Raw genomic sequence first — 22,483 nt, 5'->3', positions numbered from 1 at the left:
AATTTTTATACGGATATGTATTTTCATTTCTCCTGGGTATATGCCTAGGAATGTAATTGCTAGATCAAATGGTAATTCCCTGTAACTTTTTGAGGAACTTCCAGGCTGTTTTCCAAAGCAGTTTCACCATATTTATGTCCCACCATCAGTGTGTAAGGATTCTAGTTTCTCCATATCCTTATCAACACTTTTGGATTATTGCCATCCTAGTGAGTTTAAAGTGGTATCTCATTGTGGTTTTGATTTGCATACCCTGTGGCTAATGATACAGAATATTTTTCATGTACTTATAAGCAACTTGCATATATACTTTTAGGAGAAATGTATATTCAGATACTTTGCCCAATTTTAATTAAGTTTTTTTCATTACTGCTTTATTGTTTAAGAATTTTAAAAAATCATTTGCTAAGTGGTTGCTCCAAGTGTAATTTAGGCATTAGAATATATATCTCATTTTATAGCAACATACTTCATATTAATACTAACTGAAATTCAATTAAAATTGAAACTTTGCTTCAATAGAACTCTGTTTATCCCTTCTTTGTTCTATCTGTGCTATCATCATACAAACATGTATATTCTTTGTATGTTCGAAGTCTTATAATTCCTTTTATAATTATTGTTTTTATGCATTTGACTTTTATTTTTTAAGTTTTAAATGTATATATTTGTTTAAACATGCTTATTAAAAATAAGAAAAGCAAATAGCAATCACCTACATCTCACTTGAGTTAAAATTAACATTTTATATCATTTTCTTTCAGTTTGAAGACTTTCCTGTATATTTAAGTACACTGGTTTAGTTGATGGTATCCTAAAGGTCTCTGAGTCTCTTTTACTTTATCTTTTCCCCCTTTTCTTCAGAGTGAATAATTTCTAATGATTTATCATCAAATTCATTCTTTCTTTTGCCAGTTAAACTCTGCTGTTGAGCATGTTTTTTTGTGTTTTCATTTTAGTTGTTTTACTGTCAAACCCCAACTTTCTACTTGGTTCTTTTTTTTTTTTAATTTCTGTGTCTTTATTGATATTCCCTGACAATATATTTTAAACAAAAATGTATTCATATCTAACTCTAACCCTGAACATAGTCAATATGGTATTTTCCTTCTGTTTTTCCAAATGGCATTGCATGCTAAGTTGTGTCTGACTCTTTGCAGCCCTATGAACTGTAGTCTGCCAGGCTCCTTTATCCATGGGATTCTCCAGGCAAGAATATTCCTGACCCAGGGGTCAAACCTGCATCTCATGTCTCCTGCGATGGCAGGCGGTTCTTTACCACTTGTGCCACCTGGGAAGCCTTGCAAATGGCATTAATTATTAAAAAAAAGAAGCAGAAAATTTCTCACTCAGATTTTTCTTTTTCTTACTTTCAATTGGGAGATAATTATGCATGGAATTTTAAAGAAGTTTCTTGTACACATAGCATTATATCATAAACATTTCTCTACCTTTTCTTTTTTATTATAAATGATTTAATGGCATTATATTATGCCACAATATAAACAGTGTAATTACTTTGTTTTGTAGGACATATAGACATGTTTTAATGCTCTACAAATTGTAGTGTGCATTTAAAAAATACTTAGAGATGTTAGAAGTTGAATTACTAGGAGAAAAATGATGACTTTTTTAAAGTCTTAAGATATTTCCAGTGTTTTTCAGAAATATTGTACCAAATTATATGACCAGAAACCATTCCGTGCTGACTTCATAGTGAAGTGAAGTGAAGTTGCTCAGTTGTGTCCAACTCTTTGCGACCCCATGGAGGAGTCTATCACACTCCTCCGTCCATGGGATTTTCCAGGCAGGGGTACTGGAGTACCCTTCATAGTAGCACATAACATTTAAAATTTTTTGTCTCCTTATAGATATTACATATGTTTTTATATTTTATCTCAACCTATCAATCATACTTACTTTATGATGTCTTTATTGTAAAATTTATTAATAATATTCCCTTTTATGTTTTTTGCATTTTATATATTGTTATAGAAGGCTGCGTCACCCAATAGTCATAAATATAACTTTGTTTTAAAGTTTGTGTATATTTGTGTACACACAAATTAGTGTATCTGTATTTTTAAAAATTGACATCTTTACCCTATTAAACATTTGGAATTTCAGTTAAACATGACATATGAAGCAGATACATTTTATCTGTGTTACCTCCTAGCATCATTTTGCTTCAGTAAAAAGAATTGAAAGCAGTGATTTTGTTTTTTGTGTGACAAGAAGCCTGGATCTAGACTGCTGTTCTAGCCCAATTAGCCCATGACCTTGAGAGATGAGCTTTTACTGTGTCTGTTGACTCATTGCACTGAGGGAGACTGCTCACCAGGGGGACCACGGGGCTAACTTTGTAGCTGACTTTATCAGTGCCTGAAGTTATTTCAGCCTGAATAATTTTTATTTTTTCAGTCAAAACTAATTTTCACAAAAGCAGAAGATGGAGCTATTATAGAGTTTTGGGGAGGAGTGACGTTTTGGTGAAATTTAAGTGATACAGTATTTTGATATAGTGTTTTGGTATAAAACAAAGTTGTGTGTAGATGGATCAATGTCACGTCTGGACTGAGACATGAACCAGAGTCCTGTTGCTTTCATAACAAAGTTAGGAGGGAGATATGGGATGTTGTTTCTTCTCTGAAGTTCAGCACGTTGGTTGTGAATCAAGGCTGCTTCTTTCTGTCAAAATAATGTAGATCCCCCAGGCAAGAGTGGGATGTTTCATCCTTAGTGATCTAATTTCAGACAGCAAAGTTTGTGATAGAGTATGATTTTAGGAAACAAAGTTTCTCAGAATAAGAAAATCATAGTCACTCAAAGAAGGGGTTTGTTATGACATTTTATAGCTGTAGAGTGCCTTGGGAGAAATATTATTTCCTATTAACTTTGTAGCTGACTTTACATGTGCTTGGTATTTGAGCTCGATAGATTCTTATTTTCTCAGTCCGAACTAATTATTAATTTTTGGCTGTATGAGGCCTGGCTGGTGGCTCTGTGATGTCATTAGGAACCTGAACTCCTGTTACCTTTCCACTCCATTAATCCTATTATTGCTTCCCAGACAGCACAGTGGTAAAAAATCCACCTGCCAATGTAGGAGATGCAAGAGACATGGGTTTGATCCCTGGGTTGGGAAGGTCCTCTGGAGTAGGAAATGGCAACCCATTCAAGTATTCTTGCCTGGAAGATTCCATGGACAGAGGAGCTTGGAGGCCCCAGTCCATGGGGTCATAAAGAGTCAGACACAATGGAATGCATGCGCACGTGTGCATGCACACACACACACACACACCTTATTATCATGAGCTTGTTACTATTGTGATGATAAAATTATTTATCAACCTTCAGCATAATGTCTGCATCTGCAAGAAGAAGGGAAAAGTCATGGAGCATGTCTCATGGAGGCCATTCAGCAATTTTCCTCTGAAAGCCAGTGATTCAAGTTATAGCTCATTGGCCTGAACTGGGTCATGTGACTGACCATGTTGGGAGAATGTGATAATTACATTTTTAAAGATTTAGGTTGTTGCTCCCGAGTAAGATTGAGGTTTATATGGAAATAGGAGAGAAAAGCTGTTAGGTTTTCTCTACGGGTTTTCACTCCAACACTTTTCAGACTCCGATAAAGTGGTATTAAAGGAATAAGAAAATTATAAACATACAGGAACAAAGAATAGAAGAGAGAACAGTAAATGTCAGTCGATTTTTTAAAGTTATATAAAGCAGATGGAGAAGTGTTAACTTGACTTACTTGAGCAGAAAAAGTGAAAATCTAAATGCCTGCCAAGGGGATGGCATCAAAAACCAAATTAATTTGTCCCATAGAATCTTGAAAGTGAATTGGAGGTTCTGTGCAAGAGAGAATTGAGATGTGAGCTGTAGACAGAGGGATTGGTTAAAAGCCAGTGTAAGGAGTAAATTTCCATTTAATAAATTCTACCATCTTGATTGATTCCTTTCTATTTTTTGTCATGTTTATTTTATTCTTGAACTTCTAATACTAAGGTAAATGCTTAGTATTTATTTTAAATCTTTCTTGTTGTGAATAAGATTATATTATGTGTGACTACTGATATTTCTCTAGTCATTCCTTCCATTCATATCATTTTGCTTTTTATTTATTTATTCTTGATTGTTTATTACCTTTTTTGATTTGACTTAGTGACTTAGTTTACTAACTTTTTTGATTTGACTAAACTTTTCATGTTTTTGTTCTTTAATAGTTTAGAAATAGGTACTTTGTTTCTATTTTTTTAGTGGCTATTCATAAAATTTTTTAATGCACTTAAAATTTTTATGAAAAGTGAAAGTGTTGGTCGCTCAGTCGTGTCTAACTCTTTGCAACCCCATGGACTGTAGCCTGCCTGGGTCCTCTGTCCATGGAATTCTCCAGGCAAGAATACTGGAGTGGATAGCCATTCCCTTCTCCAGTCGATCTTTCCAACACAGGATCAAACCCAGGTCTCCTGCATTACAGGCAGATTCTTTACTATCTGAGCCACCAGGGAAGCCCTGATTTTTTATACCAAATGCATACTTAATCGGGCTGTATATTTTTTTCCATGAATAAGTCAAGGACCCTAGCTGACTTTTTGCATTTCTTTATCCTCCTCCTTCACTCTTCCCATTCAGTGAGGGTTGATATTGGAATTACAATTATATATATCATTATAATTTACTGTATAATTATGACTTCAGATTATTCTTATATATTTACATTGCTATTATATATGATTTTTTCAAATAATAAAGGTTATAACTTAAAACTTTTTTGAAAGTTTTTGTTCACTTCTTTAATTTTTAATCTTCAACTTATTGTTCTTCTTAGTGCATATTCTCTAGTAATTATTTCAGAGATTATTATGCATTTGAGGTGAACCTTGTAAGTCCTATTGAATTAACCTCATTTTGGGTTTTAGTTTGAGTGGGTATAGTAGGTTAGATTCAAACTCATTTTCAGAATTATTTTCTTTTATACCTTTGTAGCAGTTTTTGATTAAAACAGGTACAAAGATAGTGTATTTGATGGAAATGGGATTCTCAGTTCTTTGTTTCCTCTTTGTGGAAGCTTTAGGATTTTAATCTGTAGGCCTCCCCATGGCTCAGTGGGTAAAGTATTCGCCTGTGATGCAGGAGACACAGGTTTGATTCCTGGGTTAGGAAGAACCCCCAGAAAAGGAAATGGCAACCCATTCCAGTATTCTTGCCTGAAGAATCCCATGGACAGAGGAACTTGGAGGGCTACAGTCTATGGGGTCGCAAAGAGTTGGATATGACTGAATGAGCACGAAGTAATCTTATTGAGATATGCTTTTGATCTGGTGATGGTTCCTTTCTGTCTGGGTCTTTCTTTAGTTTGGTGAAATATTCTTCTATTAGATTTTGAACTATTTCTCTAATACAACTTTTCTTGTTCTGTCTGAAACTTGTATCAGACATATTTTGGAACGTCTGCATTTATCTTCCATGTTTCTCAATTTTCCTCCATTCTTTCTAATTTTTGCAGTCTTTCACCCTGTGTTCTAAAAGATTTTCTTGCCTAAGTTTCTTGCTTACTGATTCCCTCTTAGACTCCACATATTCTGCAGATTAGCAGAATAAACTTCTATTAATAGTTATTGGCTGATACTCATTCTTCTCATTGTAGTAAATCTTTAGCTGGGCATGAGACTAGAACAGGCTTCCCATTTGAAGCTAATGATAAAGAATCCACCTGCCAGTGTAGGAGACACAAGATATGCAGATTCAGTTGCTGGGTTGGGAAGATCCCCTGGAGGAGGAAATGGCAACCCACTCCAGTATTCTTGCCTGGAGAATCCCATGGACAGAGGAGCCTGGCAGGCTGTAGTCCATGGGGTCACAAAGAATTGGACATGACTGAGCACAGCACAGCACAGCACAAAAGAGGCCATAACATTGAAAACTACATTTTACAACCTCTTTTCTATGTTGATGAGGCCTGGGGAAAGAAATGGGAGTGGAAATGATGTGTGCCCCTTCTGGATACTGCTCTTGAAGTGATTGGGTTGCAGTCCTTTTGTCTTTTCCCCCTTTCGACAGGCTAGAAGATGAGGATAAGTTGACCAACCCCTAAGATATTCAAGGAGGAAGCCACCTGTAATATTAACACAGAGCTTCCTACTGGCCCTAAACTATTTGCCAATCTAGGCCCAATCCCTAGATTATCACATGAGAAGGGAAAAACTGTTGTTAAACAACTGGGTCTTAGTATTTTTAATAAGTTCAATAAGTTTAATAGCCCCCAACCTGAACTCACTATACTGATTTTTCTTTTTTTAATTTCAAAAAATAAACTTTGGTCACAGTTTTTTGTTACTTCCTTTTTGTTGATTCAATGGCCTTTCCTTTCCCTCTGAAAATGTTAACTCTGTCTAGTCTGGTCTTGTTTTTTGTTTCATTTTACTCTTTAAGAATGGTTCTAAACCTTTAGCAGGCATCAGAACATCTGGAAAATGTGTGAATATACAGAATCCATGCCTACCCCAGAGTTTCCTATTCAGTAACTCTGGGGTGGGGCCCGAGAATTTTTTTTTCTAACAATTTTCCAGTTTCTGCTGCTGCTGGTACTCTGGTCACCATACTTTGAGAACCTTCGTTTTAGTGATTCTCTTGCACACAAATGTAATATCTTCTACATTAAATGAAGAACCTTTTATTTTGTTGTTTCCTTTCAAATCTTTGTCTATTCTTGGAGGTGTACTACAGAGTATTTGAAATTCCTGATGTCCAGTGTGTTATAACATATTTCTTTACTGTAGCCTAACTAACCCCAGTGGGTTTAGGGGATTGGCAAGGCTTAATTCTGGAAGGCATCTAGTTTTCTGGAGAGGAGGCTTGTATTCATCCTGGGTGTCACCAGCCTTCTGGGATACTAACCACTCTTGTGTGTGCTGGTCACTTGGTCGTGTTCAACTCTTCACAACCCCGTAGACGGTATCCCACCAGGCTCCTCTGTCCATGGAATTCTCAAGAATACTGGAGTGGGTAGCCATTCCCTTCTCCAGGCGATCTTCCAGACTCAGGGATCGAACTCACATCTCCTTCATTGCAGGTAGAGTCTTTACCATCCGAGCCACCAAGAAGCCCACTCTTTCTTAACTTAGAGGCAAATACCTCTGGTGATCTTTGTCTGAGTTGCTTTAGAGGAGCCTGTCTCTTTTGCATTTATCAAGCAGTCATCTTTTTAGTTGCCCTTCTCCTCACAGGATCCACCAATTCTGGGATTGAAACATTTTAGAGACACTTTTTGTAGCTAGCCTCTCCAGTACATAATTAGGCTGTAGATACCTTCAGTGTTTTCTCTCCGTGGGGGATTTTCCAGTACAGATTGGAAATCCTGTTAGAAAAATTCTAAAAGAGCCATAACACTAATTCCTTCTTCAATTTATTCCACTTGTCTCCTTTCTTAAAGGGATTTTTTTCACAGTTTCTGTTCTGTTGGAGGACTCCTTCAGTATGATCGAGTGTCTTTACTGATTTCTGCTTCTATAATTTTTATGTAATTATTAGGGATTAGGATGAGGGGAAAGGATGTGTCAGCCTATTCTCTACCCTCAGTCTTGATCTAGCCTCTCTATATTTTACTATTTTTTTAATGAGTTTAAGGCAATGGCACCCCACTCCTGTACTCTTGCCTGGAAAATCCCATGGACAGAGGAGCCTGGTGGGCTGCAGTCCATGGGGTCTCGAAGAGTCGGACACGATTGAGCGACTTCACTTTCACTTTTCACTTTCATGCATTGGAGGAGGAAATGGCAACCCACTCCAGTGTTCTTGCCTGGAGAATCCCAGGGACAGGGGAGCCTGGTGGGCTGCCGTCTATGGGGTTGCACAGAGTCGGACACGACTGAAGTGACTTAGCAGTAGCAGCAGTAAATAAAAAACAAAAACTCTCACTTATGTCACAAGTGTTTTAGACTCTAGTACTATACTGTATCTCCAGACATATATATTTTTCTCACAGTTTAATAAATACATGTTTGCTTTGGTGGTTTCCACGTGTAACTTATGTGCTGTGTGGCTGTGTGCTAAGTCACTTCAGTCGTGTCTGACTCTTTGCAACTGCGTGGACTGTAGCTTGCCAGGCTCCTCTGTCCATGGGATTCTCCAGGCAAGAATACTGGAGTGGGTTGCCCTGCCCTCCCCAGGGGATCTTCCTGACCCACGAATTGAATGCATGTCTCTCAGGTCGCCTGTATTGACAGGTGGTTTCTTTACCACTAGCGCCACCTAGGAAGCCCTGCTATGTGGTTGTTGTTCAGTCGCTCAGTCATGTCTGACTCTTTGTGACCCCATGGACTGTAGCACACCAGGTCTTCCTGTCCCTCACCACCTTCCAGAGCTTGCTCAAACTCATGTCCATTGAGTTGGTGATGCCATCCAACGATCTTGTCCTCAGTCATCCCCTTCTCCTCGTGCCCTCAATATTTCCTAGCATCAGGGTTTTTTCCAATGAGTCAGTTCTTTGCATCAGGTGGCCAAAGTATTGGAGTGTCAGCTTCAGCATCAGTCCTTCCAGTGAAGATCCAGGATTGATTTCCTTTAGGATTGCTCCATTTTTAAAAGATATGAGTCTAAGCTAATAACAAGAAAAACTAGAGATAAATTAATATTCATAACAAGAGTAGTATTTATTGAGGACCTGTGGTGTACCAGGCTTGAGCTAAGCACTTATATGCATAATACTGTTATTATTACTCTTTTGCAGATGAGGGTACTAAATCAGAGATGGCAGGTAACTTACCAAAAATTAACTAACTAGTGAGTAGTAGGAAGAGGGAAGATTTAAACTAATTTTTGTTCCAGAGTCTGTGTACTTAACATCATACTAACTATCTCCTATGAAGGTATACCTGCTACTAGATTTCAAAGTCAGATAGCTGTTGTATTTCTGTTAGAATGTATGTGAGAATTTATGGCATAGAGCTAAAGCTGGACACTCAGTATTTTTTAGTAGTAGTTGAATTGCAATAGAAATAATCACTGTTTCTTTTCCTTGTCTAATAAGGTTGACCATATTTTATTTTCTTTAATTTAACTATAGATAATTGTGATACAGACTTACTACAGACGATGGCATGCTAAAGTTGTGGTAGAGGATTTAAGAAGACAGAAAATGTTCAGGTTGCAGTGGGAAGCAGAGGAAGAACACAGGAAGATAAGAGAAAAAGAAGAGTGGATGAAACTGGATTATTACCGGAGGCATAATCCTCAAACAAAAGAAGATTTTGAACTTCTTTATAATGCACTAGAACGTAAGTTTGAAATAGGCTTTACATAAAATATTAATTTTTCATTAGTTGGAAAAACAAGTTTACTAAAGACAAAAGGAAGACCATGTTATTTTAAGAAGTTGGGGAATCTGGACTAGAAAATTTTAAAATATGAATAGTGTCTTAGATTTGGGACAGGAATTAAGGTCGGAGTAAAATTGAAAATGCTTTTATATTAACAAAAGATAAACCTATTCAGTTTTAGTGTATTATCTCATTTGATCCTTATCCCTGTGAGACAAAAAGAGAAAGTATTATCCAGTCTGATTCTCTTAATGGTCTTAGAAATCTGTGAACTCAGAGTTGACCTGTCTTGAAGCCCTCAGTCCAGCACCCTGCCTCTGATTCTCCTCTTTAGAGGAGATACCTTTTTTATTCCCCTCTACAATGAATATAAATATTAATATGTATGTGTGTATACACATACATAGGGCTTCCTAGGTGGCACTAACAGTAAAGAAACCACCTGCAATGAAGGAGATGTAAGAGACACGGGTTTGATTCCTGTGTGTGAAGAAGTCCTGGAGGAGGGCATGACAACCCACTCCAGTATTCTTGCCTGGAGAATCCCATGGACCGAAGAGCCTGGTGGGTAACAGTCCATAAGGCTGCAGAGAGTTGGACACAACTGGTGACTCAGCACACACACACACACATGTATTGTCTGCACGTTGGATTTTTATGGCTTATTTCTTCCACAGGATGTGTGCTAGTCTTGACACAGTTAAAAAGCCTCAGTTATTTGTACAAGCCAATCGCTCCCTACTTTGGGCAGGATACACTATTTTTCTTGAAGCCTTTTCTCAGTGCCCAGCTTCTAATCTCATCTTAAATGTCACCTACACAAAGGCTTCTGTGACAGACAATAGATCTTGGATATCCAAATTATCATATCATGGTTCTCATTGCACCCCCAATTTTACTTTATAATACCACAATTTGTAACAATACATTTTTTAATGTTAATTTTTACCACTGGATTGTCAGCTCCATAAGCAAATGACTCATTTTTTTTTTTGGATGATCTCTTTTTTTGTACTTACCTCAACAAATATTGGTAGAATGATTAAATGAATGAATGAGGGGGAACCCATGGATGTAGCAATTCAGCTGTCTCTAGCTTCTGCTTTCCCAGGAGTACCTCTAAAATGGAAGTAACCAGAAGAGTTATTTATTACCTTAGATACTGGAAAGTAAAGTTGCGCTCTTGGGATAATAGATAAGAATTAAAAAAATTAAAAATAGCCGCGTTTTTTTTTTTTTTAGTTGAACACAACCTTTTTATCTAAAGAAATAATAGTTTGACATCTATGTAATTGCTCATAATACCAACTTCAAGAAAATTTTCATACTGTCACTTTGTTTCTTTATATATTGTGTGTTTGTGGATGTTATTATGTGTTCTGTTACTCATGTCATCCTTTCCTTTCTAATCGAATACAATTTTAGGTGTCAGATGTTGAGTCTATTTAAGTAGCTCTATGGTACTGTGCTATTTCCTGAAGATGAAACAATTAAACACCAGGTTTAAAAAAGCAATAGTATTAATACATCTGTCTCTTTTATAACGTGCAAAATTGAATGGCTTTGGGAATGTGACAGTATTTGGAGGTAACAGTTAAACTTGCTACTGAGGTTTCTGTGTCTGCTTTCCCCTTCTCCTAATCACTGACCTCTGCAAATACTGTTTTATTTTAAATGTCACTTCTATTTCCATCTTGTCTCAGATGAAAGCAAAGTTTGTTTCTTAGTGTTAATAGTTAAATAGTGAGCATTGCTTGCAAGTTGTCTGTAAAGGTCTTATTGACAAGTACAGAAGTAAAGTTGGATTATAGCAGAGCTCTATTTAAATAATATTCTAAATTTATATGGATAGACCAAAAGTATCATTGTTATCTTGTTTGGTTAACAGGCAACTGTGTAAATTAGTGGAAAATATGCTTAATGAGATTCTACCTTTTCTACTTATTAATGGTATTTACTTGGTCAAGTTACTCCTTTCTCTTAAGCCTCAGTTTCTTTATCTATAAAAGGACTTAATAATTTCTGGCATATATACTTCAGAGGGCTTTATAAATGAAAAATACAAAGTATTACATTTATGAGAGTACTTAAAAATACAAAGATATATACATGTGTAAGTTACTGTTATACAGTAAATAATTTTATATAAATTTTCTAAATTAAAGAAGAACAGAGATATTTTATATGGCTAAAATGGCAACCCACTCCAGTATTCTTGCCTGGAGAATTCCATGGATAGAGGAGCCTGGCGGGCTATAGTCAATGGGGTTGCAAGAGTTGGACATGACTTAATGATTTATATGTAAGAAAATGAAAATGGAATTTCTTACACAAAAAGAGACATCTTTTAGTTTTCTTCTAGGCCTAAAATTCTGAATAAGAACTTCAAGAATAATATTGTTAAAGTTCTGCTTTTGGGGGGGAATTAAAATTCTGGTTCACAAGCTAAGTAATTTATAATAATAATTTTCATTCTATATTCTTTACTCCCGTCTTTGAAACTGTTGCCCTCTTGTGGTTCATAGTAACAATTGCATAGTTTTGTAAAACTGATAATAAAGTTTAACTTTTTCTCCAGATAACCTGCTCCTCAGTAATAAAAGCAAAATAAGTCAATTTAGGAGAATGATTTTAACTATGTAAGATAATATGCTATATCAAAGACAAGACTATCTTCAGGCAACGTTTGATTTTTATGTCTTTTTAAAAGTATATATAGCAGTGTGTTGCGGGTGACTTCTTTTGTTATCTGAACTGTCACTGTCATCTCAGACTTGTAGACATCATCCTGAGGAAATTAACAGCGTGGCTTGTGCTGAGATCTTTTCCTTGCCCCGTGATTCTCTGTACATACTGTTCTCTTAACCGTCCATGTCCATACTTTAGGGCGCCAGATAGGACCTTGCTCATTAGGTCTAGGCAATGTTTGTTGAATTGACTCTTCTACCCTTTGGTGATAGAAGAAAGGTCCGAAGCTGTAAAGAGCAATATTGCATAGGAACCTGGAATGTTAGGTCCATGAATCAAGGCAAATTGGAAGTGGTCAAATAGAAGTGGCAAGAGTGAACGTTGACATTCTAAAAACCCGCGAACTAAAATGGACTGGAATGGCTGAATTAACTCAGAATGACCATTATATTTACTACTGTGGGCAGGAATCCCCTAGAAGAAATGGAGTAGCCATCATAGTCAACAAAAGAGTCCAAAATGCAGTACTTGGATGCAATCTCAAAAATGACAGATGATCTCTGTTTGTTTCCAAGGCAAACCATTCAGTATCAGGGTAATCCAAGTCTATGCCCCAACCAGTAATGCTGAAGAAGCTGAAATTGAATGGTTCTATGAAGACCTACAAGACCTTTTAGAACTAACACCCAAAAAAAGATGTCCTTTTCATTATAGGGGACTGGAATGCAAAAGTAGGAAGTCAAGAAACACCTGGAGTAACAGGCAGATTTGGCCTTGGAGTATGGAATGAAGCAGGGAAAAGGCTAATAGAGTTTTGCCAAGAGAATTCACTGGTTGTAGCAAACATGCTCTTCCAACAACACAAGAGAAGACTCTACACATGGACATCCCTAGATGGCCAACAACAAAATCAGGTTGATGATATTCTTTGCAATCAAAGATGGAGAAGCTCTATACAGTCAGCAAAAACAAGACTGGGAGCTGACTGTGGCTCAGATCATGAACTCCTTATTGCCAAATTCAGACTGAAATTGAAGAAAGTGGGGAAAACCACTAGACCATTCAGGTATGACCTAAATCAAATCCCTTATGATTATACAGTGGAAGGGAGAAATAGATTTAAGGGACTAGATCTGATAGATAGAGTGCCTGATGAACTATGGACAGAGGTTCGTGACATTATACAGGAGACAGGGATCAAGACCATCCCCATGAAAAGAAATGCAAAAAAGCAAAACAGCTGTCTGAGGAGGCCTTACAAATAGCTGTGAAAAGAAGAGAAATGAAAAGCAAAGGAGAAAAGGAAAGATATAAGCATCTGAATGCAGAGTTCCAAAGAATTGCAAGAAGAGATAAGAAAGCCTTCCTCAGCGATCAATGCAAAGAAATAGAGGAAAACAACAGAATGGGAAAGACTAGAGATCTCTTCAAGAAAATTAGAGATACCAAGGGAACATTTCATGCAAAGATGGGCCCGATAAAGGACAGAAATGGTATGGACCTACAGAAGCAGAAGATATTAAGAAGACATGGCAAGAATACACAGAAGAACTGTGCAAAAAAGATCTTCATGACCAAGATAATCACGATGGTGTGATCACTCACCTAGAGCCAGACACCCTGGAATGTGAAGTCAAGTGGGCCTTAGAAAGCATCACTACGAACAAAGCTAGGGGAGGTGATGGAATTCCAGTTAAGCCATTTCAAACCCTGAAAGATGATGCTGTGAAAGTGCTACAGTCAATATGCCAGCAAATTTGGAAAACTCAGCAGTGGCCACAGGACTGGAAAAGGTGAGTTTTCATTCCAATCCCAAGGAAAGGCAATGCCAAAGAATGCTCAAACTGCTGCACAATTGCACTCATCTCACATGCTAGTAAAGTAATGCTCAAAATTCTCCAAGCCAGGCTTCAGCAATATGTGAACTGTGAACTTCCAGATGTTCAAGCTGGTTTTAGAAAAGGCAGAGGAACCAGAGATCAAATTGCTACCATCCACCAGATCATGGAAAAAGCAAGAGAGTTCCAGAAAAGCATCTATTTCTGCTTTATTGACTATGCTAAAGCCTTTGATGATGTGGATCACAACAAACTGTGGAAAATTCTTCAAGAGATGGGACTACCAGACCACCTGACCTGCCTCTTGAGAAATCTGTATACAGGTCAGGAAGCAACAGTTAGAACTGGACGTGGAAAAACAGACTGGTTCCAAATAGGGAGAGCAGCTGTATGTTGTCACCTTGCTTATTTAACTTCTATACAGAGTACATCATGAGAAACTTCGGGCTGGATGTAGCACAAGTTGGAATCAAGATTGCTGGGAAAAATATCAGTTACCTCAGATATACAGATGACACCAACCTTATGGCAGAAAGTGAAGAAGAACTAAAGAGCCTCTTGATGAAAGTGAAAGAGGAGAGTGAAAAAGTGGCATAAAGCTCAACATTCAGAAAACTAAGATCATGGCATCTGGTCCCATCACTTCATGGCAAATAGATGGGGACACAGTGGAAATAGTGGATGACTTTGTCTTTTTGGGCACCAAAATCACTGCAGATGGTGATTGCAGCCATGCAATTAAAAGACACTTACTCCTTGGAGGGAAAGTTATGACCAACCTAGACAGCATATTAAGAAGCAGAGACATTACTTTGTCAACAAAGGTCTGTCTAGTCAAGGCTATGGTTTTTCCAATAGTCATGTACGGATGTGAGAGTTGGCATATAAAGAAAGCTGAGTGCAAAAGAATTGATGCTTTTGAACTGTGGTGTTGGAGAAGACTCTTGAGAGTGCCTTGGACTGCAAGGGATCCACCCAGTCCATCCTAAAGGAGATCAGTCCTGATTGTTCATTGGAAGGACTGATGTTGAAACTGGAACTCCAGTACCTTGGCCACCTGCTGCAAAGTGTTGACTCATTTTAAAAGACTGTGATGCTGGGAAAGATTGAGGGCAGGAGGAGAAGGGGACAATAGGAACGATATGGTTGGATGGTATCACTGACTCAGTGGACATGAATTTGGGTAAACTCCGGGAGCTGGTGATGGACAGGGAGGCCTCTGGTGTGCTGCACTCCATGGGGTTGCAAAGAGTTGGACACAACTGAGGGCCTGAACTGAACTGAAGTGACCCTTTGTTTTGCTTGAACTTGTGCTAATGGTGTTCTCTTTTTTAATTATTACCTCTTGATCTAAAGGTCCCTTGACTTCTAACCTCTGGCGACTCCATGGGCTCCATCCCTTGACAGATCTGACCCTTGGATTCAGTATGACTCTTTCTTGGTTCTTTCCATTCAGGGTTCCAGTCTGTCATGAGAATTTTAAAAGCAAATGCATAGAAATTTCTGGTGATGGGGACAATATTGTATGTTCTGCTGTTTCTTGCTTGGAAATAGCAAGTTTATTCTATATCAGAAATTTTAGAATGTGTATTGACTTTATATTTTATTACTGCCCTTTCATTTTATAGTTGAACTTGAGGCCCAGGAAAATAATTGTATTCTTTCAAGTGAACCAGTTGCTTTAATATCTTTTTCTTTAAGAATACTGGAGGTTACTGACATCGGTTATGGGCTGCATTGTGTTCCCCTCAAATTCAAATGTTGAAGCTAACTTCAGTCCTCAGAATGTGACAATATTTGGAAATAGGTTCTTTAAAGAACTAATGAAGAAAATGTGGGGTCATATGGGACCTGGATCCAGTATGACTTTAAGAAGAGGCCATAAGTACGCACTTGCACAGAGGGATGACCGTGTGGAACCACTGGAGGGAGGTGCCCCTTTACAAGCCCGGGAGCGAGGCCCTCAGGAGAGACTGATTCTGCTGTCACCTTGATCCTGAACTCCTATCCCTCAGAATTGTGAGAAAATAAATTTCTGTTCTTTAAGCCACCCAGACTGTGGTACTTTATTATGACAGCCCTAGCAAACTAATGCAGGATTCCAGGTTTTTTTTGTTGTTTGCTTTTCTTATCATTCCCAGGGAGGATATATTTTATGAGAGTAGGAAGCCTCTCTCATCTTTTCATTGTCTTCTGTGTATAGTTCTAGAAACTGTCAAATCAGTTATAAAATCAGCTTTTTAAAGCTGTTCCTGGTTCCTGTGTTTTTCTGTTCCTTATTGGTAGTTGAGTGATAGTATTTTCCTTATGCCATGTTTTAACCTTTACATGGAGGTTCTTCATCTAATAGAGAATTTATTGGAAATAAGGTCCATTATTTTCATAGTTCTAATTAGCCTCATTGGGTTGTTTCTTTTTTTAAAGTCATACTAATAATTTAAACAAAATGTAAAACCTGATAAAAGTATTTGAAAACACTATATATAGGTATAGATTCACCTAGTTAACCTAACCAACCAGTATATTGCTTTTTGAGGTTGGCAAAATAGTTTAAATAATATTCTAGTGGCTTAAATTTATTACCAGTACCAAAAATTTCTAATGTAAAACTAGGAAGTAAAATATGCTTACTGCTACTGCTAAGTCACTTCAGTCGTGTCTGACTCTGTGTGACCCCATAGACGGCAGCCCACCAGGCTTCCCCATCCCTGAGATTCTCCTGGCAAGAACACTGGAGTTGGTTGCCATTTCCTTCTCCAATGCATGAAAGTGAAAAGTGAAAGTGAAAGTGAAGTCGCTCAGTCGTGTCCGACTCTTAGCGACTCAATGGACTGAGGCCTACCAGGCTCCTCCGTCCATGGGATTTTCCAGACAAGAGTACTGGAGTGGGTTGTCATTGCCTTCTCTGGAAAATATGCTTACTAATATCTATATACTAAAAGGCAGTATATGAATAAAGATGAAAATTGCTTGCTTGTGGAAATAATAACTGAGAATATTTACCTCATGGGATTATATGGATGTTCCTGGAAAGCAAATAAAAATTGAATGAAATATGCTTACTAATATAATTCAATTTTTATTTGCTTTCTGGGAACATCCATATAATCCCATGAGGTAAATATTCTCAGTTATTATTTCCACAAGCAAGCAATTTTCATCTTTATTCATATACTGCCTTTTAGTATATGGATATTGTCAAATTAAAAAATTTTTTGGTTAGTAAAACTACTCTTAAATGGTATACTCATCAATTATGGATTTTCTGGACTTTCATAACATAATTTAGTTCTTAAATTTACAACCCTTTTGCTGAATACAATTTAGCTTTTAAATTCACAAATAGACCAAGCTGTACAGTATCTGAATAATGTATTCCTGGTAAAGGACAGAATGGATTCTTATAAAGAGCATGACTGACAAGTCTTTGACCTTAGCAGGATGATTTCAAATTGAAATTTGAGAGGAGGAAGAAATAATCTGACAAAACTGTAAACTGGATATCATGAAAGTTAGTGGTTATAACAGAAGAGGGCCACAAACAACACTTATGGCTTCAGATACTTAACCTTTTGATGCAGAGACTAGTGTTAAAAGTAAACCTAAAATTTTAATGAAAGGAAAGTGTAAATTCTAATTATGTAAGTTATATATAAATGTAATGTATTCTGAAATAACCCTGCAATGTAACAAGTGAGTAATAATCATGCTTGGAATGTAACAACTGAGAGTACATTTTACTTGATTGAAGTATATGTAATAGAATGTAAGAGTAAGTAACTTTATGTCAAAGGATATTTACCCAAAGGAAGTCTTTAAACCTAAGGATGAAAAATGATAGGCTTTTGGGTAAAGGTAACTGAAATGAAAAGCAAAAATTCTGTCCCAGTGGAAGGATTTTATGGTCTGTCCAACGAGGGACAGGCAAAGAGACATGTTCACTTCTTTGAGAAGGCATTATGCCTTTCTCACTTTTGTATGTACCATCAAACCGTATATGGTTCCTTTCAGATAATAATTGTTCAAAAATTACTGTTGAGTATTTTGAATTGGCAAGGAAATGATAGGATTTTGGCAAGTATAATACAAGATCTAGGGAACTAGGTTTTTGAAATTCAGAGAAAAAATAAATTTGACTCTATGGCCAGAGTGCAGTTCATGAGATTCTGAAGCTTCATAATTTTGACAATAAAGTAATAAATCATCTGTATGTAAATGAAAAGAATTGCATGTTAGCAGGGAGATTATATACTTTTTAAATTAGTTATTACAATAAATCAAAAGAATGTCTGGAGGTCCTAAAGATCTTACTAGAACCACTCCCATAATTTACATTTTAAGATAACAGGATTAGCCAGAAGGTTTTCAGGAAGGATAAAATGTCCTCAAGCAGGATACACTGTTGGTATATAATCCTTCAATTCAGTACAGTCTCGCAGTCATGTCCGACTCTTTGCGACCCCATGAATCGCAGCATGCTGGGCCCCCCTGTCCATCACCAACTCCCGGAGTTTACCAAAACTCATGTCCATTGAGTTGGTAATGCCATCCAGCCATCTCATCCCCTGTCGTCCCCTTCTCCTCCTGCCCCCAATCCCTCCCAGCATCCGAGTCTTTTCCAATGAGCCAACTCTTCACTTCAGGTGGCCGAAGTATTGGAGTTTCAGCTTCAGCATCAGTCCTTCCAAAGAACACCCAGGACTGATCTTCTTTAGAATGGACTGGTTGGATCTCCTTGCAGTCCAAGGGACTCTCAAGAGTCTTCTCCAACACCACAATTCAAAGTCATCAATTCTTCAGCACTCAGCTTTCTTCACATTCCAACTCTCACATCCATATATGACCACTGGAAAAACCATAGCCTTGACTAGACGGACCTTTGTGGGCAAAGTAATGTCTCTGCTTTTGAATATGCTATCTAGGTTGGTCATAACCTTCCTTCCAAGGAGTAAGCATCTTTTAATTTCATGGCTGCAATCACCATCTTTAGTGATTTTGGAGCCCCCCAAAATAAAGTCTGACACTGTTTCCCCATCTATTTCCCATGAAGTGATGGAACTAGATGCCATGATCTTAGTTTTCCTAATGTTGAGCTTTATGCCAACTTTTTCACTTTCCTCTTTCACTTTCATCGAGAGGCTTTTTAGTTCCTCTTCACTTTCTGCCATAAGGGTGGTGTCATCTGCATATCTGAGGTTATTGATATTTCTCCCGGCAATCTTGATTCCAGCTTGTGCTTCTTCCAGCCCAGCGTTTCTCATGGTGTACTCTGCATATCGGTTAAATAAGCAGGGTGACAATATACAGCCTTGACATACTCCTTTTCCTATTTGGAACCAGTCTGTTGTTCCATGTCCAGTTCTAATTGTTGCTTCCTGACCTGCATATAGGTTTCTCAAAGGCAGGTCAGGTGGTCTGGTAGTCCCATCTCTTGAAGAATTTTCCACAGTTTATTGTGATCTACACAATAAAGGCTTTGGCATAGTCAATAATGCAGAAATAGATGTTTTTCTGGAACTCTCTTGCTTTTTCGATGATCCGGTGGATGTTGGCAATTTGATCTCTGGTTCCTCTGCCTTTTCTAAAACCAGCTTCAACATCTGGAAGTTCACGGTTCATGTATTACTGAAGCCTGCTTCAAGAATTTTGAGCATTACTTTACTAGTGTGTGAGAAGAGTGCAGTTGTGCGGTAGTCTGAGCATTCTATGACATTGCCTTTCTTTGGGATTGGAATGAAAACTGACCTTTTCCAGTCCTGTGGCCACTGCTGAGTTTTCCAAATTTGCTGGCATATTGACTGCAGCACTTTGACAGCATCATCTTTCAGGATTTGAAATAGCTCAACTGGAATTCCATCACCTCCACCAGCTTTGTTTGTAGTGATGCTTTCTAAGGCCCACTTGACTTTACATTCCAGGATGTCTGGCTGTAGGTGAGTGATCACACCATCATAATTATCTTGGTCATGAAGATTTTTTTGTACAGTTTTGTGTATTCTTGCCACCTCTTCTTAATATCTTCTGCTTCTTTTAGGTCCATACTATTTCTGTCCTTTATTGAGCCTATCTTTGCATGAAATGTTCCCTTGGTATCTCTAATTTTCTTGAAGAGATCTCTAGTCTTTCCCATTCTGTTGTTTTCCTCTATTTCTTTGCATTGATCACTGAGGAAGGCTTTCTTATCTCTCCTTGCAATTCTTTGGAACTCTGCATTCAAATGGGAATATCTTTCCTTTTCTCCTTTGCCTTTCGTTTCTCTTCTTTTCACAGCTATTTGTAAGCCCTCCTCAGACAGCCATTTTGCTTTTTTGCATTTCTTTTCCATGGGGATGGGCTTGATCCCTGTCTATTCTACACTGCCACAAACCTCTGTCTGTAGTTTATCAGGCACTCTATCTATCAGATCTAGGCCCTTAAATCTATTTCTCCCTTCCACTGTATAATCATAAGGGATTTGATTTAGGTCATACCTGAACCTACTTTCTTCATTTTAAGTCTGAATTTGGCAATAAGGAGTTCACGATCTGAGTCACAGTCAGCTCCCGGTCTTGTTTTTGCTGACTGTATAGTGCTTCTCCATCTTTGGCTGCAAAGAATATAATCAATCTGATATCTGTGTTGACCATCTGGTGATGTCCATATGTAGAGTCTTCTCTTGTGTTGTTGGAAGAGAGTGTTTGCTATGACCAGTGCATTCTCTTGGCAAAACTCTGTTAGCCTTTGCCCTGCTTCATTCTGTACTCCAAGGCCTAATTTGCCTGTTATTCCAGGTGTTTCTAGACTTCCTACTTTTGCATTCCAGTCCCCTATAATGAAAAGGACATCTTTTTTGGGCATTAGTTCTAAAAGGTCTTGTAGGTCTTCATAGAACCTTTCAACTTCAGCTTCTTCAGTGTTACTTGTTGGGGCATAGACTTGGAAAGTAAAAGTGAAGTAGCTTTGTCCGACTCTGCGACCCGTGGACTGTAGCCTACCAGGCTTGTCCATCCATGGGATTCTCCAGGCAAGAATACTGGAGTGGGTTGCCATTTCCTTCTCCAGGGGATCTTCCCGACCCAGGGATCAAACCCAGGTGTCCCGCATTGCAGCCAGATGCTTTAACCTCTGAGCCACCTGGGTGGGTAGCCTTTCCCTTCTCCACGGGATCTTCCCAACCCAGGGATCGAACCCAGGTCTCCCACATTGCAGGCGGAATCTTTACCAGCTGAGCCACCAGGGAGGCCCATAGGCTTGGATTACCGTGATATTGAATAGTGTACCTTGAAAACAAACAGAGATCATTCTGTTGTTTTTGAGATCGCATCCAAGTACTGCATTTTGGACTCTTTTGTTGACCATGATGGCTACTCCATTTCTTCTAAGGGATTCCTGGCCACAGTAGTAGATATAATGGTCATCTGAGTTAAATTCAACCATTCCAGTCCATTTTAGTTCACGGATTCATAGAATGTCAATGTTCACTCTTGCCATCTCTTGTTTGACCACTTCCAATTTGCCTTGATTCATGGACCTAATATTCATGGGCCTAACATGGACCTAACATATAATCCTTAGTACAAAGTTTAAACTGAGTTGTTTGTTGTGTAATCATCAGTTCAGGGTTTAAAGAAAGAAGTTTTATGTGACTAAGACTAAGGAATGTAGAGATAAAAAAAAAAAGTTTGTCCTTTCCTCCTGCTTGTGAATTCCAGACCCCTATCTTCTCCTTGAGAACCCCAGACCCCTCTCTCCTTGCGGACCCCCAGACTTCTTATCAGCCTGGCTAGGAATTGAGTCTCTCACCATCCTCCCTGTCCTAATACACAATGTTCAGGTGCCTGACTTAAATTTGTTCTGTGCTGTGCTTAGTTGCTCAGTCATGTCCAACTCTTTGAAACCCCATGGACTGTAGCCCACCAGGTACTTCTGTCCATGGGATTCTCCAGGCAAGAATACTGGAGTGGGTTGCCATGCCCTCCTCCAGGGGATCTTCCACATTTCAGGTGGATTCTTTATTATCTGAACCACTGGGGAAGCCCGATTTAAATTTGAGGCTTAATTATATAAAATCCCCTCAAATTGGCCTTACTGCAATTTTTGTTTCATCCCATGCATTGTGATATGTAGTGTTTTTTGTTTTGTTTTGTTTTGTTTTAATTATCGCCTTAGAATTCTCCAGGCAAGAATACTGAAAGGGTAGCCATCCCTTCTCCAGGGAATATTCCTGACCCAAGGATCCAACCTGGGTCTCCTGTTTTGTAGGCAGATTCTTTACCGTCTAAGCCACCAGAGAAGCCCCTTTATTTCCAAAATGGTTGATAATCATACCTTTTTTGATTAAGTATTATTTTTGATAGAATGTCTTACATTTCTAAGCAGAAAGGAATATATTTCTTTTTTAAACTTTGTTATTAATTGTAGTTGAATTGCACTGTGTCCAAAAAAATGCAGTCTTTGTCACTTCTGATTTGGGGGGTTTATGTTTTCTTCCATTCCTACTCCTAGAATTTATTTCTTCTTGTTGTTCAGAGTCGTGTCTGACTCTCTGTGACCCCATGGACTGCAGCACACCAGGCTTCCCTGTCCTTCACTATCTCCCAGAGTTTGCTCAGACTCATATCCATTGTGTTGATGATGTCACCCAACCATCTC

The 22,483-nt window shown here is 38.1% G+C and overlaps 1 protein-coding gene and 1 non-coding gene across 2 annotated transcripts in view; one reads left to right on the top strand and one right to left on the bottom strand.

Moving 5' to 3' along the window:
• IQUB (IQ motif and ubiquitin domain containing) overlaps positions 1-22,483 on the top strand; it is an 83,871-nt gene that overhangs the window by 26,213 nt on the left and 35,175 nt on the right. Inside the window, exon 7 of the mRNA XM_055590812.1 lies at positions 9,074-9,284. Coding sequence (XP_055446787.1) covers positions 9,074-9,284 — 211 coding nt within the window. The remainder of the gene's footprint in view (positions 1-9,073; positions 9,285-22,483) is intronic.
• Positions 7,338-7,400, bottom strand: LOC129659728 (U7 small nuclear RNA). Its single transcript, XR_008718203.1, has one exon. It is a non-coding gene; the product is annotated as a U7 small nuclear RNA (small nuclear RNA).

The sequence above is a fragment of the Bubalus kerabau genome, chromosome 8, assembly GCF_029407905.1.
Source record: "Bubalus kerabau isolate K-KA32 ecotype Philippines breed swamp buffalo chromosome 8, PCC_UOA_SB_1v2, whole genome shotgun sequence".
Lineage (NCBI taxonomy): Eukaryota > Metazoa > Chordata > Mammalia > Artiodactyla > Bovidae > Bubalus > Bubalus kerabau.
Note: the sequence above shows the minus strand (reverse complement) of the source record. Positions and strands in the feature narration are given on the sequence as shown.